The sequence below is a fragment of the Nelumbo nucifera genome, chromosome 4, assembly GCF_055504915.1.
Source record: "Nelumbo nucifera cultivar China Antique chromosome 4, China Antique-T2T, whole genome shotgun sequence".
Classification (NCBI taxonomy): domain Eukaryota; kingdom Viridiplantae; phylum Streptophyta; class Magnoliopsida; order Proteales; family Nelumbonaceae; genus Nelumbo; species Nelumbo nucifera.
In genome coordinates this window covers 9,034,090-9,055,715 of record NC_142652.1, presented here as the reverse complement: position 1 = coordinate 9,055,715, position 21,626 = coordinate 9,034,090, and the positions used below count along the sequence as shown (strand labels likewise).

The following is a 21,626-nucleotide window of genomic DNA, read 5'->3' as shown; positions in this document are numbered from 1 at the left end:
ACATGTCCAGATTCAGCAACATGCTTGTTTTCAACTTCCAAAGGATCCATCTTCTTAAAAACACTCCAGAATAACTTCTAACAACTTCAATTAACAATCAAGGAAGACAGGAAAAAATATATGTTGTGAATCAACCTCTATGCAGCCGTACCTGTTAACTGCGTTACACCTGGAACCCGGGAGAAACAGAAAAAACCTAGCCGCACCTTGTAGACTTAATAGAACACTAAGCTACTTAATTGATCTTCAAGATGAAGAACAAGAAGCCATTCAATCACTGAGCGCCAAGATGAAGGTCAAACTCCCTATGGGGCCCCCAAGCAGATTTGTCCAGTTAATTAGGGTTTTGGGCAACACACCTGAGACTGTCAAAGTGACGACAAGGACAGCCTCCTCTCCAAAAACCACTAACAACTGGGTTGAGAAAAATTTTTTTTAACTACTCATTCAATTCAGTTCTCCATACACACTGTGTATGGGAAGAAAAAGGGGAAAAAGTAGAAAATGAGAGCTTGCTCTAATACCAAGAAGAAAGCAGTCTTTTGAAACAAATGGACTAATAAAAAATAGCAAAAAAGATGATAGAGAACAGCAGAAGAGCGAAGTAAGTAGAGAGAAGAGGAAGAAGAAGATGGCAGCAATAAGGGTTCAGAGAGAGATTTTCGAATGTAATCCTCTCTTACACCCTAATCCTTTTTCATTAACTTAATTTTCAGTAATTACAGAGAGGCCCTTAACTGGGCGAATAATTTAAAGAAAACATAACATAAGTAAGGGCCATGTTGAGGCCCATTACAGCAAAGAACATAAACAAAAGAAATAAGTAAACAGTCTATGGGCGGCCATTCGGCCCATCCTCTCTACAGTAATGACAAGAAGCGAATAGATGAATAGTGTATTGTCCACTCTTGATGCAAAGAACACACATGTAGGGATAAAAACCATGTTTTCCTTTTCCTTTGGCATCTATACAAGTATTGATGATTTGGCAAGAGGTTGCCCAACGAAATACCTTGACTTTTGGGGAAGAAGTCAAAACCCATAAAGCTTTCCAAGGAAAAGGGGATGGATATTAGAGTGGTCTAGCAGCTTGGTGAAAGAAGAAACAAAAAAATGCCATTATAACAAGGAAACAACACCCTTTTATCCACCCCTAAAAAAGGAAGAAAAACAAACTCTAGGTTAGGAACAAGGCCCACTGATTCAACAACCTCCTCTTTCATGTTACCCCCTCCTCAACCCCAAGTTCCAAGAAATATTACCATTAATTAGGGTGGAAGAATTCTTGTTTTCAAAAATTCTTGAGTTTCTCTTCCTCCTCCCCCCACTGTCTGTAATTATCACTTGTATAGTAACAGTCTTCCTCTTTTGTTTAACCCCTGCATCCTCCACCCTTTGTAGATATATTAGTGTCAAGGAATCATATCTAATACTTATGTGGGGTTAACTCCTCGACAAAAATTTATTCTATTTCTTATTGGTCTCCTCTGATTTCTAATATCATCAAACTGTACTTTGATGGGTGTAGCTTGGGGAACCCTGGAATTTTGGTTATAGGGGGGTATTTAGAAATTGTGATGGGGAGATACTAGCTTTGTCTTCTAGACCCATTGTCTATGGTGATTAAACTTAAGGACAGTTCTAAATGGGCTGAGACTCGCTAAACATCCAAGGTACAGCGATCTAGTGGTGACAGGGAACTCTAATACAATTTTGGGCCGTCTTAAAAAACACAATATGGGATCTTGGAAATATAGATAGATCATGTGGGAAATTGAACACCTAACTACAGAACTAAGAAAGATCTGCCAACAGGATAAGAATATCATCATCATCATCCATGCCTTATCCCAACTATATGGGGTCAGCTACATGAATCCTGTTTTGCCAATCTGTTATATTTAAAGCCATATCCACTGTTAAACTATTAGTGCTTAAATCATTTCTTACTACTTCTACCCATGTCCTTTTTTGTTTACCCCAAGCTCTTCTAGCCCCTTCAATGTGCAACAGATCACTTGTTATAACTGGCATGGTTGGTGGTCTTCTATGCACGTGCCCAAACCATCTTAATCTATTCTCTCTCATTTTATCGCCTATTGGAGCTACTCCTAAGTTCATACAGATAACTTCATTCCTAATCCTATCCTTTCTTGTTTTCCATTCATCCATCTTAGCTTTTGAGGATAGGAATATATAAAAGAAAATCAGAGAGAAGGCTGATGGGGGCTAGGCCAGTGCTTGGTAGATTACTGTTTGTACACCATTTTTTTAATACATGTTAAATAAAATATTAACTGTTGCTTAAAGAAGTATTCAACTGGTAAATCTAATGCAATATGGTTCAAATCTTGACAATGTTTTTATCCTCCATTCTTGACAATGTGTACCATTTTTTCAAGAAACCATTAAGTGACAAAGAAGTTTTAGGCCTTTTTTATAGGCATATAATGTTAAAATTCAAAAAATGGATTATTTTAATGGTTTATACTTTCTATAGACATGTCCTCTGGTCCTTGTTTTTTCTTCCAAAGTGAGACTCCCTGAGACATGTAGGGTTCTGATTCTTGTGTCATGTCCATTCGACACTAGGGGTGAGCATTATTTGGTTAAAACCGAAAAACCAAACCAGAAATTTTGGTTTTGGTTTTCAGTTCGGTTATTTTGGTTCAGTCAATTCAGTTTTAGGGTATTTCAGTTATCAGTTTAGGTTTTCAGATTTGACAATTCAGTTAATGAAAAAACTGAATTAACTGAATTTCATTTTTTTAGAAAAGTAAAATATAAATTTGTATTAACTGAGAAAATTTCATTGCGAGATAATATAATTAACATTATAAAATATATGTAATATATTCAATATATATAATGAAATTCAGTTTTAACAGAAATAACAAAATAAGAAATTCGGTTTTGGTTTTGGTTTTGGTTTTGGTTTCGGCTTTCCCTCTAATAATTTTGGTTATTTTCGACTAAACCAAATGCTCACCCCTATGCAACACTGCTTAAAAGTCTTTCTTGGACTATATCTTGATTTCTTTGCAAATTGGTATATTATGCTGGGAAATGCTGCCAGTGCATCTTTCTCTTATTTTTCTGGGTCTGGTACTCATTTCATGTTTATGATAATTATACATAGTATATAACTAATAAAAAATGATACACAGCATACAAGCATTTAAGATGTGGATAAGATGCCTCTTTTTTATTTCTTCTGTTTGCTTTCACTTCTAGGGTTCTTGTTTCTTTTCTTTTCTTTTTTTTTTGATGAATTTCTAGGGTTCTTGTTTCTTCTCTTCTATCATTTAAAACTGATGCTCTTTTCCCTTTATTCCTAATCAGCTTAGCATTGTAACATATTTTATACATTAAAATCTAGAATTTTTTTGTATGTTCTTTCTCATGATCAGACCGTACTGGCAACAATGTATGGGGCTGGAGATAGTGTGATTTGTCAAGCCAAGGGGAAAGTTGAAGTAGGGATCCCTTCTTCCATGATTTTGAATTTACAGAGTCAACAGATTGGTGTTGGTCGTGAAATGCCAGTATTCCCTTCATTACCAGAGGCAAGTGCCAGAAAGAAGTTTATAGCTTATTTATTATTTGGTTTCTTTCATCTTTACATCTTCAGCTAACTCAAATATATGCCTTAGGGAAATTTGTTTTCCTTCTATGAGCTATGCAACAATTACAAGTGGACTGTAGAAGATGAACAGGTCGAATGAATTTTCCTGTACTTATTCTTATTGCCATTTTGTTGCATTCTTGTTTTTTTATGTTGTTTGCATAAAATAATTGTCTATGTTAGGTGTTGAGCTTCCAAGTGGCCAAGTGCTCATATGGTGAGAAGTATGATGTTCTATTATCTGGTTTGAGGGGAATTATGTCTTCCAGTTATTCAGATAACAAAGAACTCAATCCCATCAATGTATTACATGGAAGGTATGTTTTAATTGCTTTTTATGTTATAAAAAGCATGCACTAAATGTGAAATCAGAAGCACGGAGAAGAATATGAAACTGTCTCCTCAATTTGGGTGGGAGGACCAAACACTACAATCATCTTAGCTGATCCTAATTTCATGATGTGGTTGGGAAATTGGCAGATCCATCTCTTATTATTCTCCAGTTAACTTTTGAGTGAACACAGAACACCTGAACTTTCAAGTACTTATATATTGTTAAAGAAAAGCAGTCATTTTTCTTTGTAATATTTGTCCAATGTGCAATACATTATCAAAGTTACTATTGTTTTCATTTTAATTTTGAATATGTTTTTCCATTATGCTTATGCTTTTGCTATAACCATCAATTTTTGCTACTCAAGATTTGTATTGCATAGAATATGTTTCTTATCTTGCCAGTGCAGTGTGTGAGACCTGTAGGTGTCTAATACTTATTTGTGACACATTTTTCTGTTTGCAATATCTGTTTTTTTTATAATACTTCATTTATCTTTTTTAATATTGATAACTTGTTTCCCTAATGTGAATCTCTGCATACCAGGTCTGCTGGCAAAACAAATGTTGCTGTTTCATTCTCCTGTAAATTTTCTTCTGGTGCATTTTCACAATCAAGATCATATAATGCATCTGCATTAGTGTGGGTGGTGTCTGATCCTCCTCTTGCTCTTGGAAAGTCAATGACTTGGGTCCTTCCTCCTTTTTATACTACCTCAAATCTTTTGCCTGGATCGACCGAATCATACAGTCATCGGGATTCTCATAGTCGTAAAGGGCCTATTATTTATTCTCTATTGAAAACATGTGGCGGTAAAAATGAAGAGATGCAACAGAAGGCTATTTCTCTAGATGGTGATAGAATAAAGACAATGGAGAGCAATGATATTGATTGCATTCAGGCAAAAGATCGTTCAACTGGGATAGTTGAGATTGCATCATGTGTAAGGGTTGCAGAGGTATGAATTTATCAAGTTATGCTACTAATTCTCTAATTTGAATAAAATTCAATATGCTTTAGTGATCTTATATAAGACCAGAAAACACCATCAACACCTTCACATCAGCCATTGTTCTGATATCATGTTAAACTGCTCTTAAAATATTTGGTTGTTTGCATTTCAGTACCCTAGAAAACTAGAGCAATTTTTGGTCCTACAGAACAGGCTAACAGAATTTTAAAGTGCACACATAGATGTAAGCTTTAGATTTGGCAAGTAAAAGAATACTGTAGTACCTGTCTCTAGAGAGAAAAAAACTATCCCTTTTTTTGCCGAAAATCTGGTCATACTTATGATTGATGAACATAGTGACAGAAAACTAGAATAAGCAGAGGAAAATCTTGGATGGTTGGTGTGGCTCAAGAATGCAATAGAAACTGGATAATCATTTTCTATTGCAGTGTTTTTTTTTTTTTGATGGTTATCAAATTGATAATGTGTAGTATCATTTTCTATTCCAGGAGTCATCCTTCATATTCGGTGCTGGTAAGAGGCATCCGTTAAAGTGAAAGACATAGAAGTTGCATGGATAAAGTTACACGTGCAGTTCTTTTTTTTCTGTTTAAAGTAAAGAATTGTATCAAGCAGTATAAAAATTGTAATATAATGTACACCAAAGCTCTGTACTTTGGGAATATACACAGTGAAGAGTCAAGAGACAATTTCAATTGTGCATTTCTATTTGTAAACAAGCTATAACAATCAAAAGAAGAGGATTGAGGAACATTCCTGTATGTCACCATGATCTTAAAGTCCCCCAGGCCTTCCATTTTACTACATCTCTGTGCTTGTCTTGTTCACAAAGATACATGGATTTCTCTAGCTCCAATAGTTCAACCCACAGAAAACAGCATTATGCCCTTTTGGCGCAAACCATATATATGCTGGCTGTGGAAAAATTCTTCTAGAGAGCCTGAGAAATAACATCCCAACCTAAAAATTCCCAAAAATTAGACCATGGCAGGAAGGCGAGTTGACAGATTAGGAAAATATGATTTTCTGATTTTCTTATGTTGGAAAGAGAACATACTCTTCATTATCCTGATATATTCCCCTTTTATTGATATTTATGGTTAGGCATTACCTAAGAGTTTCTGACAAGGTGACAATACCAAAAATAGCCACATCTAAATGCACATTGAGGGCACCCTGCCTTGGAGCTTGGTTAAGACCCAGTGGAGCAAGAGCTTAGGTTTCTGAAAAAAATGAGTGGGATGAGAATGACTCCAGGGGGTTTCAGGCCCATATTCTATCTTTTTATCCAGTTCTGGTTTCTGGCTTTTAATCTTCTGCACTTACTCTGTCATGGTTTCTATTTGCCAAACATTTAAGTTATTTCTCAATCTTGGATTCCACATCACTTCTTATGGCTGCTGAAGCTTTTTGTGACCACATCACCCTTATTTTGGGCTGCACTGAACAGGGGGTATAGTTCCATGAGCAAATGATTGCCATGACATGGATTTCTCCTGGATCTTACTGGAGCTTTCATGTCAATTTTAGATCGTGTACCATTCATTAAGTAGGTTGATATAGGGAAGGAAGGGGAACGTTCTACTGGGGTGTATATGGTAGGTAAAGAAAGGGAATTAAGGATCTGAACCATGAGAGAAATATATATTTGATATAGGGAAGAAAAAGAAGAAACATTGAACTTTTCTTTTTTGATTGATGAAGAAAGATTGAACTTTTCTTTTTTGATTGATGAAGAAAGATTGAACTTTTCTTTTTTGATTGATGAAGAAAGATTGAACTTTTCTTTTTTGATTGGTGAAGAAAGAATGCACTTTTAGAGAAAGAGAGAATCACACTCTTATGTGCAAGTAACTTCAAAACAAACTTTTATTCCATTTGCTCAACTTTAAAATTCTAATTAGAATGACTCTGTAGGCTAAACTTAAGGATTGGACCAAAAAACTGACCAGATGCATCCTACCTGCCTTAGAACGGAAGCAAACCCATAAGTAACCTATAGAAACAGTCAACTCCTAAAACAACTCTAGTGATTCATTACCAATCCTACTAAAACCAAACAAGCCAAACATAAATCTAAGAGAGACCAAGAAGACAGACTGAAACCCCATCACAGGTTGGCACTACCAGTGAAACAATTATAAAAGAAAAGGGGAGGATCCCCAAGAGATTACAGAGGAGGAAGCTTGTTACTAAACAAATGATCCAAAAACACCCCACACTTGGCTAAGCCATCTGCTGTATGATTTTGTTCCCTTGGAATCCAAACTAAAGTAGCATTTAAGCAGTCGAAAGAGTCCCTAGCCTCTGCCAAATAGTGGCTCAGTCTCCAAGGTTCCCCCTCCTTGTTTCTTAGCCACTTTATGGTATTTGCTGAGTCACCAGTAATGGTTAGGTTCTGAATTCCCAGATTTTTTACTATTCTGATTCAAGTGAGAGCAGCCATCACCTCAGCCTTTGTGGAGTCAGCCAATCCAATTGGACCACTGAAAGTCCAGCATATGTTGCCCCTTTTCATCCCTTACTGTGCCTCCAATGCCAGCTAACCCTGGACTACCTAGAACTCCCATCCAAGTTTAGAGTCTTCTTTCCATCAGTGAAACAATTATAATTCACTTGTATATATTTTTTTTTGATCAATAACAGAATGATTTTTTTTTGACAATAACAGAAGATTTCATTGAAGAAATTAAGGATACAATGGGAATAGATAACCTCTCTTATCTCCCCCGACATGAAACAAACAGAACAGAAAATTTCAATTTAGAGCAAAACAAAGCACCCTTGTTCACCCCCTGTTTTGCTAAACCATCAGCAAAAGAATTGGCACGTCTCTTGACCCAATTCACTTTTACCTCCATGTCTTTTGTCAGCCACTTGAATTTTTTCTTTTCATTTCTGTAAGTCCACGGATCATTTTTGTCTTCTTTCAACCAGCTCACCACCAGTTTGGAACTTTTGAGTCTCCTTCTATAATCAGCTTCCTTATATTTAACTCCTTGGCACTCTGTACACCAGTACACCTTCCAATTGCCACCAACATCTCAGCTCTAAGGGAGTCACCTGCTTCAATTGGATCTGAGAACAAGGCAATTACTTTCCCTTTCTCATCCCTTAAAACACCCCCAGTACCTGAAGGCCCCACGTTACCAATACTGCTTCAATCAAAATTCATCTTGAAGAAGCTGCTTGGGGGGGGGGGGTGTGGACCAAACTGGAACTGAGACCTCCTGACCCAGAGCTGAATAAGCAACTTATTTCCACTTTCTTGACAGTCCATCCATCAACACATTGTTGAATAACTCCATAGATTTAAGCCAGTGTCCTACCCTGATAAAAATCACCTCCTGGATAGCTTCCTTGCTTCTCTCCTTCCCTGTGAATATTCTTGAATTACTTTCTTCCCAATTGGTCCAGCTAATGGCAGCCCTTACACATCTCCACATTAGTCTTCCCCTTTTCTTTGGGAAACTGAAGAAAGTAGGAGCAAACAAGCTTTGCACATATGGTGGAGTCCATTTGCATCCAAACAAAGAAACAAACCCTTCCCATAAACCTTTAACAAATATGCAAGAGATTAATTAGTGGTAGCAATTCTCACCATCAACCTTACAAAGAATACACCAATAAGGGGACAAACAACTCTTAGGTCTTTTTCTTTGAAGCAAGTCACATGTGTAGATTCTTTCCAGATATGCTTCCTAGCAAAAACTCCCAATCCTGGGTGGGATAGGTTTACTCCACACCTCTTTAACAGGGAAAGACAGGCCCTCATTAGCGGATGGTTAGGTTAGGGTTTTGAAAAAAGATGAACAAGTGAACAGACCATCAAGGGTAGAGGTCTAGTTTCTTTTATCAGATTGAGAAGGGTCCAAATATACCCCATCCAGAATTCCCATAAGGGACATAGTACTATTTAACTCAGAATCCCTAATAGCCCTTCTCAAACCAAAAACCCAGTACTCGAGTTGGTAGGAACCAAAAAGGTAGAAATAGGCTCATTCTTGTGATTAGACAAGGCAAGCAAGGAAGGAATTGATCCCTTAATGGGGAATCCCCAACCCAAAACTTAATACAGTTCCTAGAGTGTAAGTCATACTTGATCCCAGTGTTTTAAAAGCGCAAGGCGCAAGGTGAGGCGCACACCTTTTTGAAGCAAGGTGCACAATTTAAAAAAAAAGCTAAAAAATAAAAAAAAAATCATAAATTCATAAAACATAATATTAATAAAAATATAAACTTAAGTTTTAAAATAAATGTTTTAAAAAGCCTATTATCTAAAATTAAAATACATAACTATAATATGTAAATCATATTCAAATGAGAATTTAAAAATGAAATCAAACATATAAAACCCACAATCTCTTTTTTTCTCTTAATTGCATCAAGTAGCTAATGTGACATATTACATTCCTAATTCTATGAGCCGCCTTTGTGCCACGCCCCTCGAGGCTAGCCCAAACAAGTCCATGTTAGGGTCTTAAACCGGAGCTTATGAGAATCCCCTATTTGGTAATGTTGTCCATTCATTCATCCTAATAAAATATCTTCTTAAAAGCAATTAAAACTATAAAATTATTATTTTTTGTGTGAAAACGAAGAATTTAAGACCCTAACATGGACTTGTTTGGGCTGGCCTTGAGGGGCATGGCACGGGGGTTCGGGGGCGGAGCCCTCGGCCCAACAGCCAGACTCGAAAAAAAGGTAAAAGCGGCAAATTTCCAAAAGGCACACACCTGGGCTAAGGTGCAAGGCGCACCAGGCGTGCGCCTTTTGAATGGGGTGCACCTAGGACTTGGGCGAGGCGCCTACCCTAAAATGCGCCTCACCTATGCGCCTAGGTGCGCCTTTTAAATCACTGCCTGATCTAAGCAAGAATAAGGGGAGGATGGCTTGGATAGATTTCCACAGGGATGCTCTTGTAGTCCTTGCTTTAATTCTAGTTTCCCAACCATTTGTCCCTAGCCCATGGATACTCACCACTACCTTAGGCCACAACTTTTCTATCTCATTAGGAAGTCTCCAAAGCCATTTCCCTATAAGAGCCAAATTCCATTTCCGCACATTCCCAATTCCCAACCTTCAATCTTTTTGCTTCTACACCACTTCCCACCTAACTCTATGATCCTTTTTTCCCTCTCCAGTTCCCACAAAAATCCCTTATTAGATTCTTCAACTTTCTAGCCGTCCCATTTGGAATTTACATACTGACAAGAAATACACGGGTAAATTAGTTAGAGTGGATCTAATTAGGGTGACTCTCCCTCCCAAGGATAAATAATTTTGTTTCCAAGAGGCTGTCTCTTTTCAAATCTTTCCACCACCAGGTTTCAAAAACTCTCTTTCCTAGGGTTATCACCTAGTGGGAGACCCAAGTATTTGAGAAGCCAACTAGAAACCACACAACCCAAAATTTCGACACTCTCTAACACCTTCCCCTCCCTCATATTGATTCCAGCTATGCAACTTTTCTCAAAATTCACCTTTTAATATGACATTTGTTCAAATAGTTGCACTGCAATTTTGAGATTTCTAGTCCATCCCAAGTCACCTCCATCACAAAAGAGGACCGTATCATCAGCAAATTGTAGGTTAGTGATTGGTACCCCATCCCTATCAACTCCACCCTCTTATTAGGTTTCTTGAGTCTGCTCTAGATATCAATTTCCCCAATACATTTGCTACTAAGGTGAATAGGAAAGGAGAGAGAGGGTCTCCTTGTCTAATACCCCTCAAGCCCGTGAAAAAATCCACTATTGTTCCATTCACCAATATATAGTATCGACATCTCTTTAAACATCCCATCACCCATTTGCACTATCTTTCCCCAAACCCAAAGCAAACCATCACCTCCCCCAAGAAGGACCAACCCCCCATATCATATGCTTCTTCTAAATCAAGCTTACAAACCACTCCTTTCCTCCCTGACCTCCTCAAAACCTCACTTGTTGTATTGCCTATCTAATGACACCAAATACATGCAAAAATGACAAATTTTGAACCCTAAAAAATAGGTCAAAGCAAAAATGGCATGATTTCATCTTCAACTTTGCAGAATTCTAAGAGCTAGTATTTCACAATGATGTAAGTAACACTTGTGGTAGATAGTCAAATGACTTAGAGTTGTAAACAATTTTTGGCTGAGGGATGCTCTACCTCTTTTAATATAAATACATATTTACCTTTCAGAAAAAAAAAAAGATTATTATCTAATTTGACTCTTTAGAATGATTGACCCTATCCTGAGACACTAACAAAATAGAAGATGAATATCAAAAGACTCAAATTGAACAAAACTAGAAACACGAATACATTATAAAATCACCACTCAATAAGGAATTGTGAGAATGTCCATAAGTTGTGGTACCACCAGAAGAGGGATTTTTTTTTTTTGATGAATACCAGAAGAGGGATTTATCAAGTTATATTTTGATAAAAGTAGCATGGGGAATCCGAGACCTTTGGGTATAGTGGATATTATAGAGGCGAGAAGGACAATGTAAGGACTTTGTTTTGGGGGCCACTAGGGAAAGGGGACTCACCAAGGGCAGAAATTGTGATAGGAGATTCTAAGATGGTGGTGGGATGGTTCAGAAACTAGATAAAAGCTCTATGGATGTGAAATCAAAAAGTTCAAGTGGTTAATGGTGGTAGGAATGCAGGTGCAGGTGCTGGTGCAATGGATACAAAGATTAGCCAATAGTATCATAGTATGGTTGATAATCGACAAAACAAGGGGTGAATAGAAACCATTTATTTTGGGCTGAGCTGTGATGATATTTTCGTGGGGAAGAGAAACAGAGGAATTAATGAAATTAAGTTATCTATCAAAAATGGATTTGGTAGAAAACTGATTTATTTCTCTATCAATTCTTTCCCTGCTTCAGTGTCAACTATATGATTGATTTCTCCTAGAACCCACTCCATATTTCTTGTGTTGTACTATGCTGCATGTTGCAATAATCTTCTTTGACATTCTGTTCAATTCTTGCCTTGAATCTCCAGTACCAAATTTCTTGTGCTGTACCATTCTCTTAAAAATTCTTTCATTTCTCTTTTCACATGTCCAAGTACTGCTGTTCTTTTTGAAAGATACGGATTTGTAAAATGGAAACTCTGTCTTGTGGAGCATTATATATCTTTTCTCATTTTTCTTAACTTGTTTAAATATTTACAGTTTTGATAGTTGACTTCTCTTTTATTTTCTTTATTTCCATTTTTTGCTTGAGCTTATGTGCTGGCACTTGATCAGGTGTCTCAAATAAGACTAGGTGCTAAGAAGTTTCCTTTCCATGTGGCTGAGCTTGCTGTTGGTGCTGAACTTGAGCTTGTTGTTAGCTACTGTGATGATCTAGGTATTTGCGTTTCAACTATAGAAATCAAGTGCCTTCTTATGTATTTCAGTTTCTTTTGGCTTAAGCAGTCATGTTCATGTGCAATTGCTTTGATCAGGAAATCCCTTCTTTGAAGCTTATGATGTGGTTGAAGTCAATGCTGAGACTAATTATCCTGATATCGTTCTAATTAATGGCACTCCTGACAACAATGGAAATATCCATCTCAAGGTTTGAGGCCTCTTCCTAGTACCCATAAACTTCCAACTTTTCAGTGGTGAGCAAAATGCAATCAGGGAGCAATCAAACATTGGACAACCTGAAAGTTTTCAATGCACTTTTCTCTTTTTTTTTTTGATAAATAACAGAAACTTTTATTAAACATTTGACTCTTCCCACCCCTTGTTTGGCCAATGAATCTGCCAAGGAATTGTCACTCCTCTTAGTCCATTGAAACTTAACTTCCATGTTTTGAATGAGCTGTCTAACTTTTTTTTTCTCATTTAGAAATTTCCACAAACTAAAATCGTCTTTCATCAGATGGTAGCCAACTTAGAATCACCTTCCACCATCAGTTTTCTGATATTTAACTCTTGGGCTCTTTTTAACCCTTCCAAAACAACCAATATTTCAGCTCTAATAGAATCTCCCCATCCAATAGAACCAGAATACAATGCAATAATTCGACCTTCTCCATCCCTGAAAACTCCCTCTATACCCGACGGGCCTAGATTTCCTTTGCTACTACCATCAAAGTTCAGTTTAGTGAACCTCAAAGCTGGAGGAGACCAAATTGGGTTAGATGAAATCTTCCTTGGAGCTGACCAAGCCACTTCTTTCCACTTCCTGATGATGTTCTCCTTCTGAATAATTTTCAAAGAGCTTCAAAGTCTTAGCCCAATGAACCACCCTTATAGAAATTAATTCAATGATGGCACCCTTTTTTCTTTCTTTCCCATGAAAAGTCCTTTGATTCCTTTCCTCCCAGACTGTCCAACATATAGCTGCTCTTACACATCTCCACAGAATGTTCCCTTCTTCAGCCCCCTAACAGAAGTAGAATGGAATAGGCTTTGTACATTTGAGGGGGGGGGGGGTCCACCTACAACCAAAAAGAGAGAAGAACCAACACCAAATCTTTGAAACAAATGGGCAGGATACCAGTAAGTGATGACAAGTCTCACCATTCTTCTTACAAAGGATGCACCAGTGCGGGGATAAACACCAATTAGGCCTTTTTCTTTGAAATAGGTCGCAAGTGTTACACTTTTCTAGGAAGGCTTTCCAACAAAAAGCACTAATTCTGGGAGGGATTGGTCTACCCCAAACTTCCAAACTGGGAAGGGGAGTCCAATAACAGGTGGGGAATGAGCCAATTCTTTGAAGAATGAAGAGCATGAGAAGACACCCAAAGGAGAAGGGACCCAAATCCTACTATCCCTCCTAGTGGGGTCAATACCCACCTCATCTAGGATTTTGAGCAGGTCAGAAATAAGGTTTAGTTCAAAGTCTCTAAGGGCCCTTCTAAAACCCAAGTTCCCGTCAATAGTTGAATTAGAAGTGGTCAGAAAAGTGGAGATTGGCTCATTTTTAAAATGTGATAGAGAATACAAAGAAGGGAATAGCTCTTTCAATGGAGTGTTTCCCACCCAAACATGATCCCAAAATTTCACAAGGTTACTAGAGCACAGGTCATACCTAATTAGAGGAAGGAAAGAAGGAAGTATGGCATGAATGGATTTCCAAGGAGAAGCTCTTGTAGCCCTAGCTGATACTCCCGTGTCCTAGCCATCCATCACTTGCCCATGAATACTTAAGACAACTTGAGCCCACAATTTATCCCTCTCCAAAGTCAATCTCCAAAGCCATTTCCCCAATAGAGCTTCATTCTTTTTCTACAAATTACCTAAAGCAAGCCCACCATCACTTTTGGTTTTGGTAACTATATCCCACCTGACTCTATGGTCCCTTTTCTCCTCTCCCGGTTCCCATAAGAATTCTCTCATTAACTTTTCCAAAGTCCCACATATTCCCTCAGGCATTTTTAAACACCGATAGAAAGTAAACAGGCAGGTTGGCCAATGTTGACTTAATGAACTTATCAATCACCAGATTCCATAAACTCTTTTTGCTTGGGTTATCCCCTAGTGGCAGCCCCAAATAGATCAATGGCCATTGAGCAATCTCACAACCCAAAATTCGGGCCCTATCCTCCACTTCACTTTCACTCAAATTAATGCCAATCACACAACTCTTATCTAAATTCACTTTGAGATTAGTCACTTGTTTGAACACTGTAGAGAATATGGGCCGAATGGCCCATAGGCTGTTTATTCTTTCTTACTGTTTATGTTCTTTTCTGTAATGGGCCTTATTCCGGGCCCATCCTTTCTATGTTATGTTCTTTGTAATTTCTTGCCAACTAAGGGCCTCCTTGTAATTATTCAAATTTATCTTAATAAAATAGTGTTAGGGTGTTGAGAGAGAGTAATGTTCGAAACTCTCACTCTCAAAACCCTCATTGTCGAACTCTCAAGGTCTGTTTTCTTCAGTTTTCTTCATGGTATCAGAGTAGGCCTGAACTTCAGTATTCTAGGGCCGGAAGCTTCAGCTCGTGTTGCCTGATTCTTAGAGGTCATTGGAAGGTGCCCAAGACTCAAATCTCTTGGAGATGTGGTTCGGTGGCCAGGAAGAATCAGAGAAAAAAAAAAGGGAAACAGCTCGGTTTCTGATTTGAAGCTTAAATATTGTTAGTTGTGCTCAGATTTCTGGGTTATTTTTTCTGTGTTTGGACTGTTGAAGTGTCGGAAATTTCTGGGTTGTTTTTTGTATAGCTATTCGGCTGTCTTTTAATCTGGTTTAACCCAGAGATTTCTGGGTTGTTTTCACTCCTCTTTGGACTGTCAAAACTGCCGAAACATCCTTGGATTCAGTGCTGCGAATTGTTGCTTCTTTTTGGCTATGTTTTGGGGGCCTGTACGGACTGTTCTTGATGTTTTTTTTCACCTTTGACAGTGGGGTCTTCTCTATTGCCCACACTGTGTTTGTAAAAAGGCCTCTTCATCAATACGGACTGGTATTTACTCTTCTTGGCTACTTTTTGGTGATTACCTTGGCCGAACCAAGGTTCTGCTTCAGTCTTGGTTCTTACAACTTTCGAGTGTAGCTTGGCCTTGTGTATTGTTGTCTTGAGGTTGGTTGAACTCAGTCCTTGCTCATCCTCATTCAGTACACTTGTTGAAGTCATCTGAAATCATATTTGAAGTATTTACATGATGAACTCCTCAGAGTTTGAAAACAAGAATGGTGTTGAATATGGACAGGTTCAGGGGACTCCAAGTGATTCTTTATTGACTGTGACCACAGTTAAACTAGATGGAACTAATTATCTGGCATGGTCACAATCGGTAAAGAGTTATATATGTAGTAGAGGAAAGTGGGGGTTTATTTCCGAGAGCAAGAAGGCTCCCCCAAAAGATGATCCATCCTACGAGAAGTGGATGCAAGAAAATTACACTGTCATTGGGTGGCTTGTGAACTCAATGCAGCCACAAATTAGCCAACACTACCTATGGATGAATTCAGCAAAGGAAATTTGGGACAGTGTTGCAGAAACCTATTCCCAAAAACTAAATGTGGTTAGAGCCTATAAATTGAGAAGTGATGTGAAGAATTTAAGGCAAGGGGAGAAACCTTTAGCTGTATACTTCTCAACTTTGAAGTCTCTGTGGCAAGAAATTGACCTAATAGAAGCTGTAACTTGGGACACCACCAATGATGCAGAGACCTATAGAAAACTAGTTGAAAGGAACAGGGTGTTTGAGTTCTTAACCGAACTAAACCCAAAATATGATATCACAAAACAGAATATTCTTTCCAAGGAGAGTGTCTCATTGTCACAAGCTTATGCTTTGGTGAGCAGTGAAGAGAGCAGAAGGGTTGTCCAGGTTCAAGGGGCTGGTATTAGTGATCACTTTGCGAATATGGGGGTTAAACCCAAAGGTGTTACTGGGACATCTAGTGGCTCAGGAAAGAAAGAAGTTGTATGTGAGTACTGCAAGAAGCTGAAGCACACCAAAGACAAGTGCTGGAAATTACATCCTGATCTTGTTCCCATTCGGTTTCAGAAAAAACATGATAATAAAAGGACTGAGTGCAAATGTGGTTGTTGGGCCAGATAGTGATAAGTACTATACTGAAGAGATGTTTGCTTGTGCACAACTGGCAGCCATGAAAGCAGAATATGAAAAGTTTGGGAAGATGATTAGTCATCTAGAGGATGTGACTTCTTCTTCCAACCCTTTAGGAAATTCAGCTTCTTCTGCATTTGCTCATTCAGGTATAAGGGCTTCTGCCAATCATGTAACCACTTTAGGTAATCTTAAGATCCCTTGGATTATTGACTCAGGTGATTCTGATCATATGACCAACCTTTCTACCTTATTTGTTTCATATGACTTGCTTCCTGGACGTGATAAAATCACTTTAGCTGATGGTTCACTTGCCCCTATTTCTGGCAAGGGAACCATCAAGGCTACAGATTCCTTGTTCCTACCTTCTGCCCTTCATGTACCTAGACTAAATACAAATTTGTTGTCTGTAAGTAGTTTAACCAAGTCACTAAACTGTTGTGTAACCTTCTTTCCTTCTTACTATGTTTTTCAGGATCTGGAGTCTCAGAAGGTGATTGGGAGTGGCCATGAGGTGAACGGAATATACCTGCTTGATACTCTGGGACAATGCACTGATCATCTTGGGAATGTTGCTTTTGGGTCTGTTTCTTCAGAGTCTATTAGTCGGATTATGTTGTGTCATCGTCGTTTGGGGCATCTGTCTTTTTCTGCCTTGAGTCATCTATTCCCTGAACTGTTTAAGGGAATTAGTTTGTTCAGTCTTCATTGTGAGTCTTGTGAGTTATCAAAGCATTGTAGAAACAATTATCCTTTGAGCAATAAAAGATCTTCTTTTCCTTTTAATATTGTGCACTCTGATGTGTGGGGGCCTTACCACTTACCCTCCATGGGTGGCTACAAATATTTTATCTTGTTTATTGATGACTTTTCTCGGTTCACTTGGATATTCCTGATGAAATCCCGTGATGAAGTTCCAAGACTTGTAAGACAATTCCATGAATTTGTTCTAACCCAATTTGATACCAGGATTAAAATTTTCAGATCTGACAATGCAAAAGAATATTTTGAGAAGAACCTATCCTGCTCTCTCTCTGACATGGGGGTTATTCATCAAAGCTCCTGTGTTAGGACCCCAGAACAGAATGGAGTTGCTGAGAGGAAAAATAGGCATATTGTTGAAGTTGCAAGAAGTATCTTATTTGCCTCACATGTTCCTACAAGGTTTTGGGGTGATGTCGTTCTCATTGTCACCTACCTTATAAACCGTATGCCATCCAGGGTTTTAGGGTTTAAGTCTCCCTTCAATCTCCTTCATCCGGACAAGGACCTTTTTCCTATTCCTCTTCGTGTCTTTGGCTGCACCTGTTATGTACATGTTCCAAGTGTCTAAAGGCATAAATATGAACCCAAAGCCCACAAGTGTATCTTCCTTGGTTATTCCCCCACACAGAAGGGTTACTGTTGTTTTGATCCAAAGACTGGCACTCGGTATGTCTCAATGGATGTCACCTTTGATGAGCTTTCTCCCTTTTATGGTTCCTCTCCGGAAGGACATTGTCCACAGGGGGAGGATTTGTCACAGGTGTTTGCTCTTCCTCTTCCTGTCCCAGTTGAGTCTTTTGATGAGTCTGCTTCTCCTTCAAATGAATCAAGGGCGGATCAGTCGTTCCATTCTCCTTGTCCAGTGTTCTTCCACCTTTACCTCCTCGTCCTATCGTCAATCCCAAGGTGTATCAAAGGCAAAGATCCAGAAATGAGCAGGTTGTTTCTCCTACAACACATGAGCCTCATACACTTCCAGTCATAGATGAGACAACAGGTACAATTTCAACACCCTTGGAGTCATCCTTCCCTGACCTTGATATTCCCATTGCTGTTAGGAAAGGAAACGGAAGTGCACTGCTCACTGCATTTCCAAGCACCTTTCTTACAGGTTGCTTTCACCTTTATACTTTGCCTATCTCTCTTCTGTTGCTTCTAACCCTATTCCCAGGTCTATGTCAGAAGCTCTTAATATTCCAGAATGGAGGGATGCTATGAGGTCTGAAATTGATGTCCTACACAAGAATGACACATGGGAAGTGGTTTATTTTCCTGAAGGGAATGATCCAGTTGGTTGCAAGTGGGTCTTTACTATCAAATATCGAGCTGATGGCACCATTGAAAGGTACAAGGCCAGGCTGGTTGCAAAAGGCTATACACAGACATATGGGATTGATTATCTGGAGACCTTTGCACCTGTTGCCAAGATGACATCTGTGAGGGCTCTTCTTTAGCTGCTCACTTTGACTGGTCCCTTTATCAATTGGATGTGAAGAATGCATTTCTGAATGGTGAATTACATGAGGAGGTTTATATGTCTCTTCCTCCAGGGATGTATGGAACTGATATGAAAGGAAAGGTATAAAGGCTGAAGAAATCCCTTTATGGACTAAAACAGTCCCCTAGAGCATGGTTTGAGAGATTTAGAACATCACTTGTTAACTTTGGTTATGTGTAGACACAGTCTGATCATACTCTTTTTGTGAAGAGGAGCGGACCTCTGGCAGTATACCTCATTGTATATGTAAATGATATTGTAGTGACTGGTAATGATGTTTCAGGAATTCATGATCTAAAACCTTTCCTCCATACAGAGTTTGAGATTAAAGATTTGGGGGAATTGAGATACTTTCTTGGCATAGAAGTTGCTCGATCCAAGGATGGGATTCTTATCTCCCAAAGGAAGTATGTTCTTGACTTGCTTTCTGAAACTGGAAAGATGGGTGCTAAACCAGTTGCTACTCCTATTGATATGAGTCATAAACTCTTTGCCTCAGATGGGACATTGTTAGAAGACAAACGAATCTTCCAGAGACTTCTTGGGAAACTTCTGTACCTATGCATGACTTGGCCAGATATTGCATATGCAGTCAGTTGCATTAGCCAATTCATGCATGCTCCCCGAGACACTCATATGGTAGTAGCAGAGCGAATCCTATGTTATTTGAAGGGCTCCCCAGGAAAGGGAATTTTGTTTGCCAAGCATGGTCATATGAAACTTGAAGCCTACACCGATGCTGACTGGGTCGGAAACATTGATAACAGAAGATCTACTTCTGGGTATTGCAGCTTGGTGGCTGGTAATGTTGTTTCTTGGAGAAACAAGAAACAATTGGTTGTTGCTCGGTCTTCAACTGAAGCAGAATACAGGGCCATGGCACATGGAGTTTCTGAATTATTATGGCTAAAATCATTGATGGAGGAACTTGGGATTGAACATGACAAGCCAATGATGTTGTACTGTGATAATCAGGCTGCCATCAACATTGCTCACAACCCAGTGCAACATGATAGAACTAAGCATATTGAAGTTGATCGACACTTCATTGGAGAAAGGGTCTCTTCGGGTGAAGTATGTCTTCCTTTCATCACATCTGAAGGACAGTTGGCAGATTTTCTCACCAAAGGCATTCCCAAGGCAAAACTTCAGCATGATACTAGCAAGCTTGGCATGATTGACATCTATGCTCAGCTTGAGGGGGAGTGTAGAGAATATGGGCCGAATGGCCCATAGGCTGTTTATTCTTTCTTACTGTTTATGTTCTTTTCTGTAATGGGCCTTATTCCAGGCCCATCCTTTCTATGTTATGTTCTTTGTAATTTCTTGCCCAACTAAGGGCCTCCTTGTAATTATTCAAATTTATCTTAATAAAATAGTGTTAGGGTGTTGAGAGAGAGTAATGTTCGAAACTCTCACTCTCAAAACCCTCATTGCCGAACTCTCAAGGTTTGTTTTCTTCAGTTTTCTTCAAACACATTGATCACTAGCTTTAAATTACTAACCCAACTTACCTCATCCCCACCACAGAAGAGATTTGTGTTGTTAGCAAATTTTTGATGGGTTACTAGGACCCTATCCCTCCCTACCCTCCAGCCTTTCACCAAGTTTCTAGAATTTGCCCTCTCAATGAGCTTCCATAGGACTTCGGCAATTAGGGCAAAAAGGAAAGGAGAAAGGGGGTCCCCTTGCCTAATGCCCCTAGTAGCCAGAAAGTGATCTACCACCTTACCATTCACTAAAATAGAATAGTGGCATGTCCTAATACATCCTTTCACCCAACTACACCACTTCTGCCCAAATCCAAAAGACTCTAGGACTTCCAATAAGAATGACCAATCCACCAAATTGTATGCCTTTTCAAGATCCAATTTGCACACCAACTCTTTCTTCCCACTTCTTTTGAAATCTTCCATTCTCATTTGCAATTAGGATTTGATCCACAATTTGTCTATTCTTCACAAAGGCACCTTGATTCGGGGAAATTATTAAGGGTAGCACCTCTTTAATCCTCCGAGATAACACCTTGGCAATGATTTTATAAAGGTTGTGTACCAAACTGATGGGCCTGAACTCTTTGGGGTGACAAGCTCCTCCCTTTTTCGGAATCAGAGCAAGGAAGGTAGAGTTTAGACCTGGATTGATCACCCCTCTTTCAAAAAATTCAGAAAACACTCTTTGAATATCATCCTTAAGTATCTCCCAGCAGCCTTGATAAAACGCCATCGTAAAGCCATCAGGACCAGGTGCCTTAGATCTATTCATCGAAAATATGGCTACCCTTATTTCTTCTAATTCGAAACTTCTCTCCAACCACACCCTCGAGTCTTCTGGGAGCCTAGGCCACTCCAAACCTCCAATCTGTAATCTGCTAGACATAGGCCTTTTGTAGATGGACTTGAAATGGTCCACAAAAGCCCCTTCAATCTCATTCTCCTACCATTGGCTATAGCATGAAAGAATTTTGTGTTCCTATCACCTTCCTTTACCCACTTGTGCCTGGACTTTTGCCTCCAGCTAATTTCTTCTAGAAGAGGATATCCTCCAAATTTTTCCTCAACTCCCACCTTAGCTCATTGTCTCTTTCCCCAAACAAGCGTAATTCTTCTTTTGCATCTAGCTCCTCAATCTGATTAACCAACTGTTGTTTTCTTTCCTCTAGCCTCCCAAAATGAAGAATATTCCATTCTTTGATTTTACTTTTTAGCTCTTTCAGCTTCCAGTGAAATTTCATACCTTCCTAATTGACCCTTGGGTTACTTCCTAACCACCACTCCTTTATTTTCTCCTTAAAACCTGGATGGGACAACCACATATTCTCAAATTTGAAGGGGGTAGGTCCTCTATTCCTAGGCTCAAGCTTACTTATCAAAACTGGCCAATGATCAGAGATGACTCTAGGCAATG

General features: G+C 38.9%; 1 protein-coding gene across 4 annotated transcripts in view; it reads left to right on the top strand.

The window, feature by feature from the left end:
* EMB3012 (embryo defective 3012) overlaps positions 1 to 21,626 on the top strand; it is a 99,941-nt gene that overhangs the window by 60,005 nt on the left and 18,310 nt on the right. For all 4 annotated transcript variants that reach the window (XR_016085878.1, XR_016085877.1, XM_010250330.3 and 1 more), the window contains 6 exons: positions 3,411 to 3,566; positions 3,654 to 3,716; positions 3,809 to 3,942; positions 4,506 to 4,917; positions 12,185 to 12,287; positions 12,385 to 12,497. Coding sequence is in view for 2 of the 4 variants with exons in the window: in XM_010250330.3 (XP_010248632.1) it covers positions 3,411 to 3,566; positions 3,654 to 3,716; positions 3,809 to 3,942; positions 4,506 to 4,917; positions 12,185 to 12,287; positions 12,385 to 12,497 (981 nt within the window). In the remaining 2 variants the exon portion in view is untranslated. The remainder of the gene's footprint in view (positions 1 to 3,410; positions 3,567 to 3,653; positions 3,717 to 3,808; positions 3,943 to 4,505; positions 4,918 to 12,184; positions 12,288 to 12,384; positions 12,498 to 21,626) is intronic.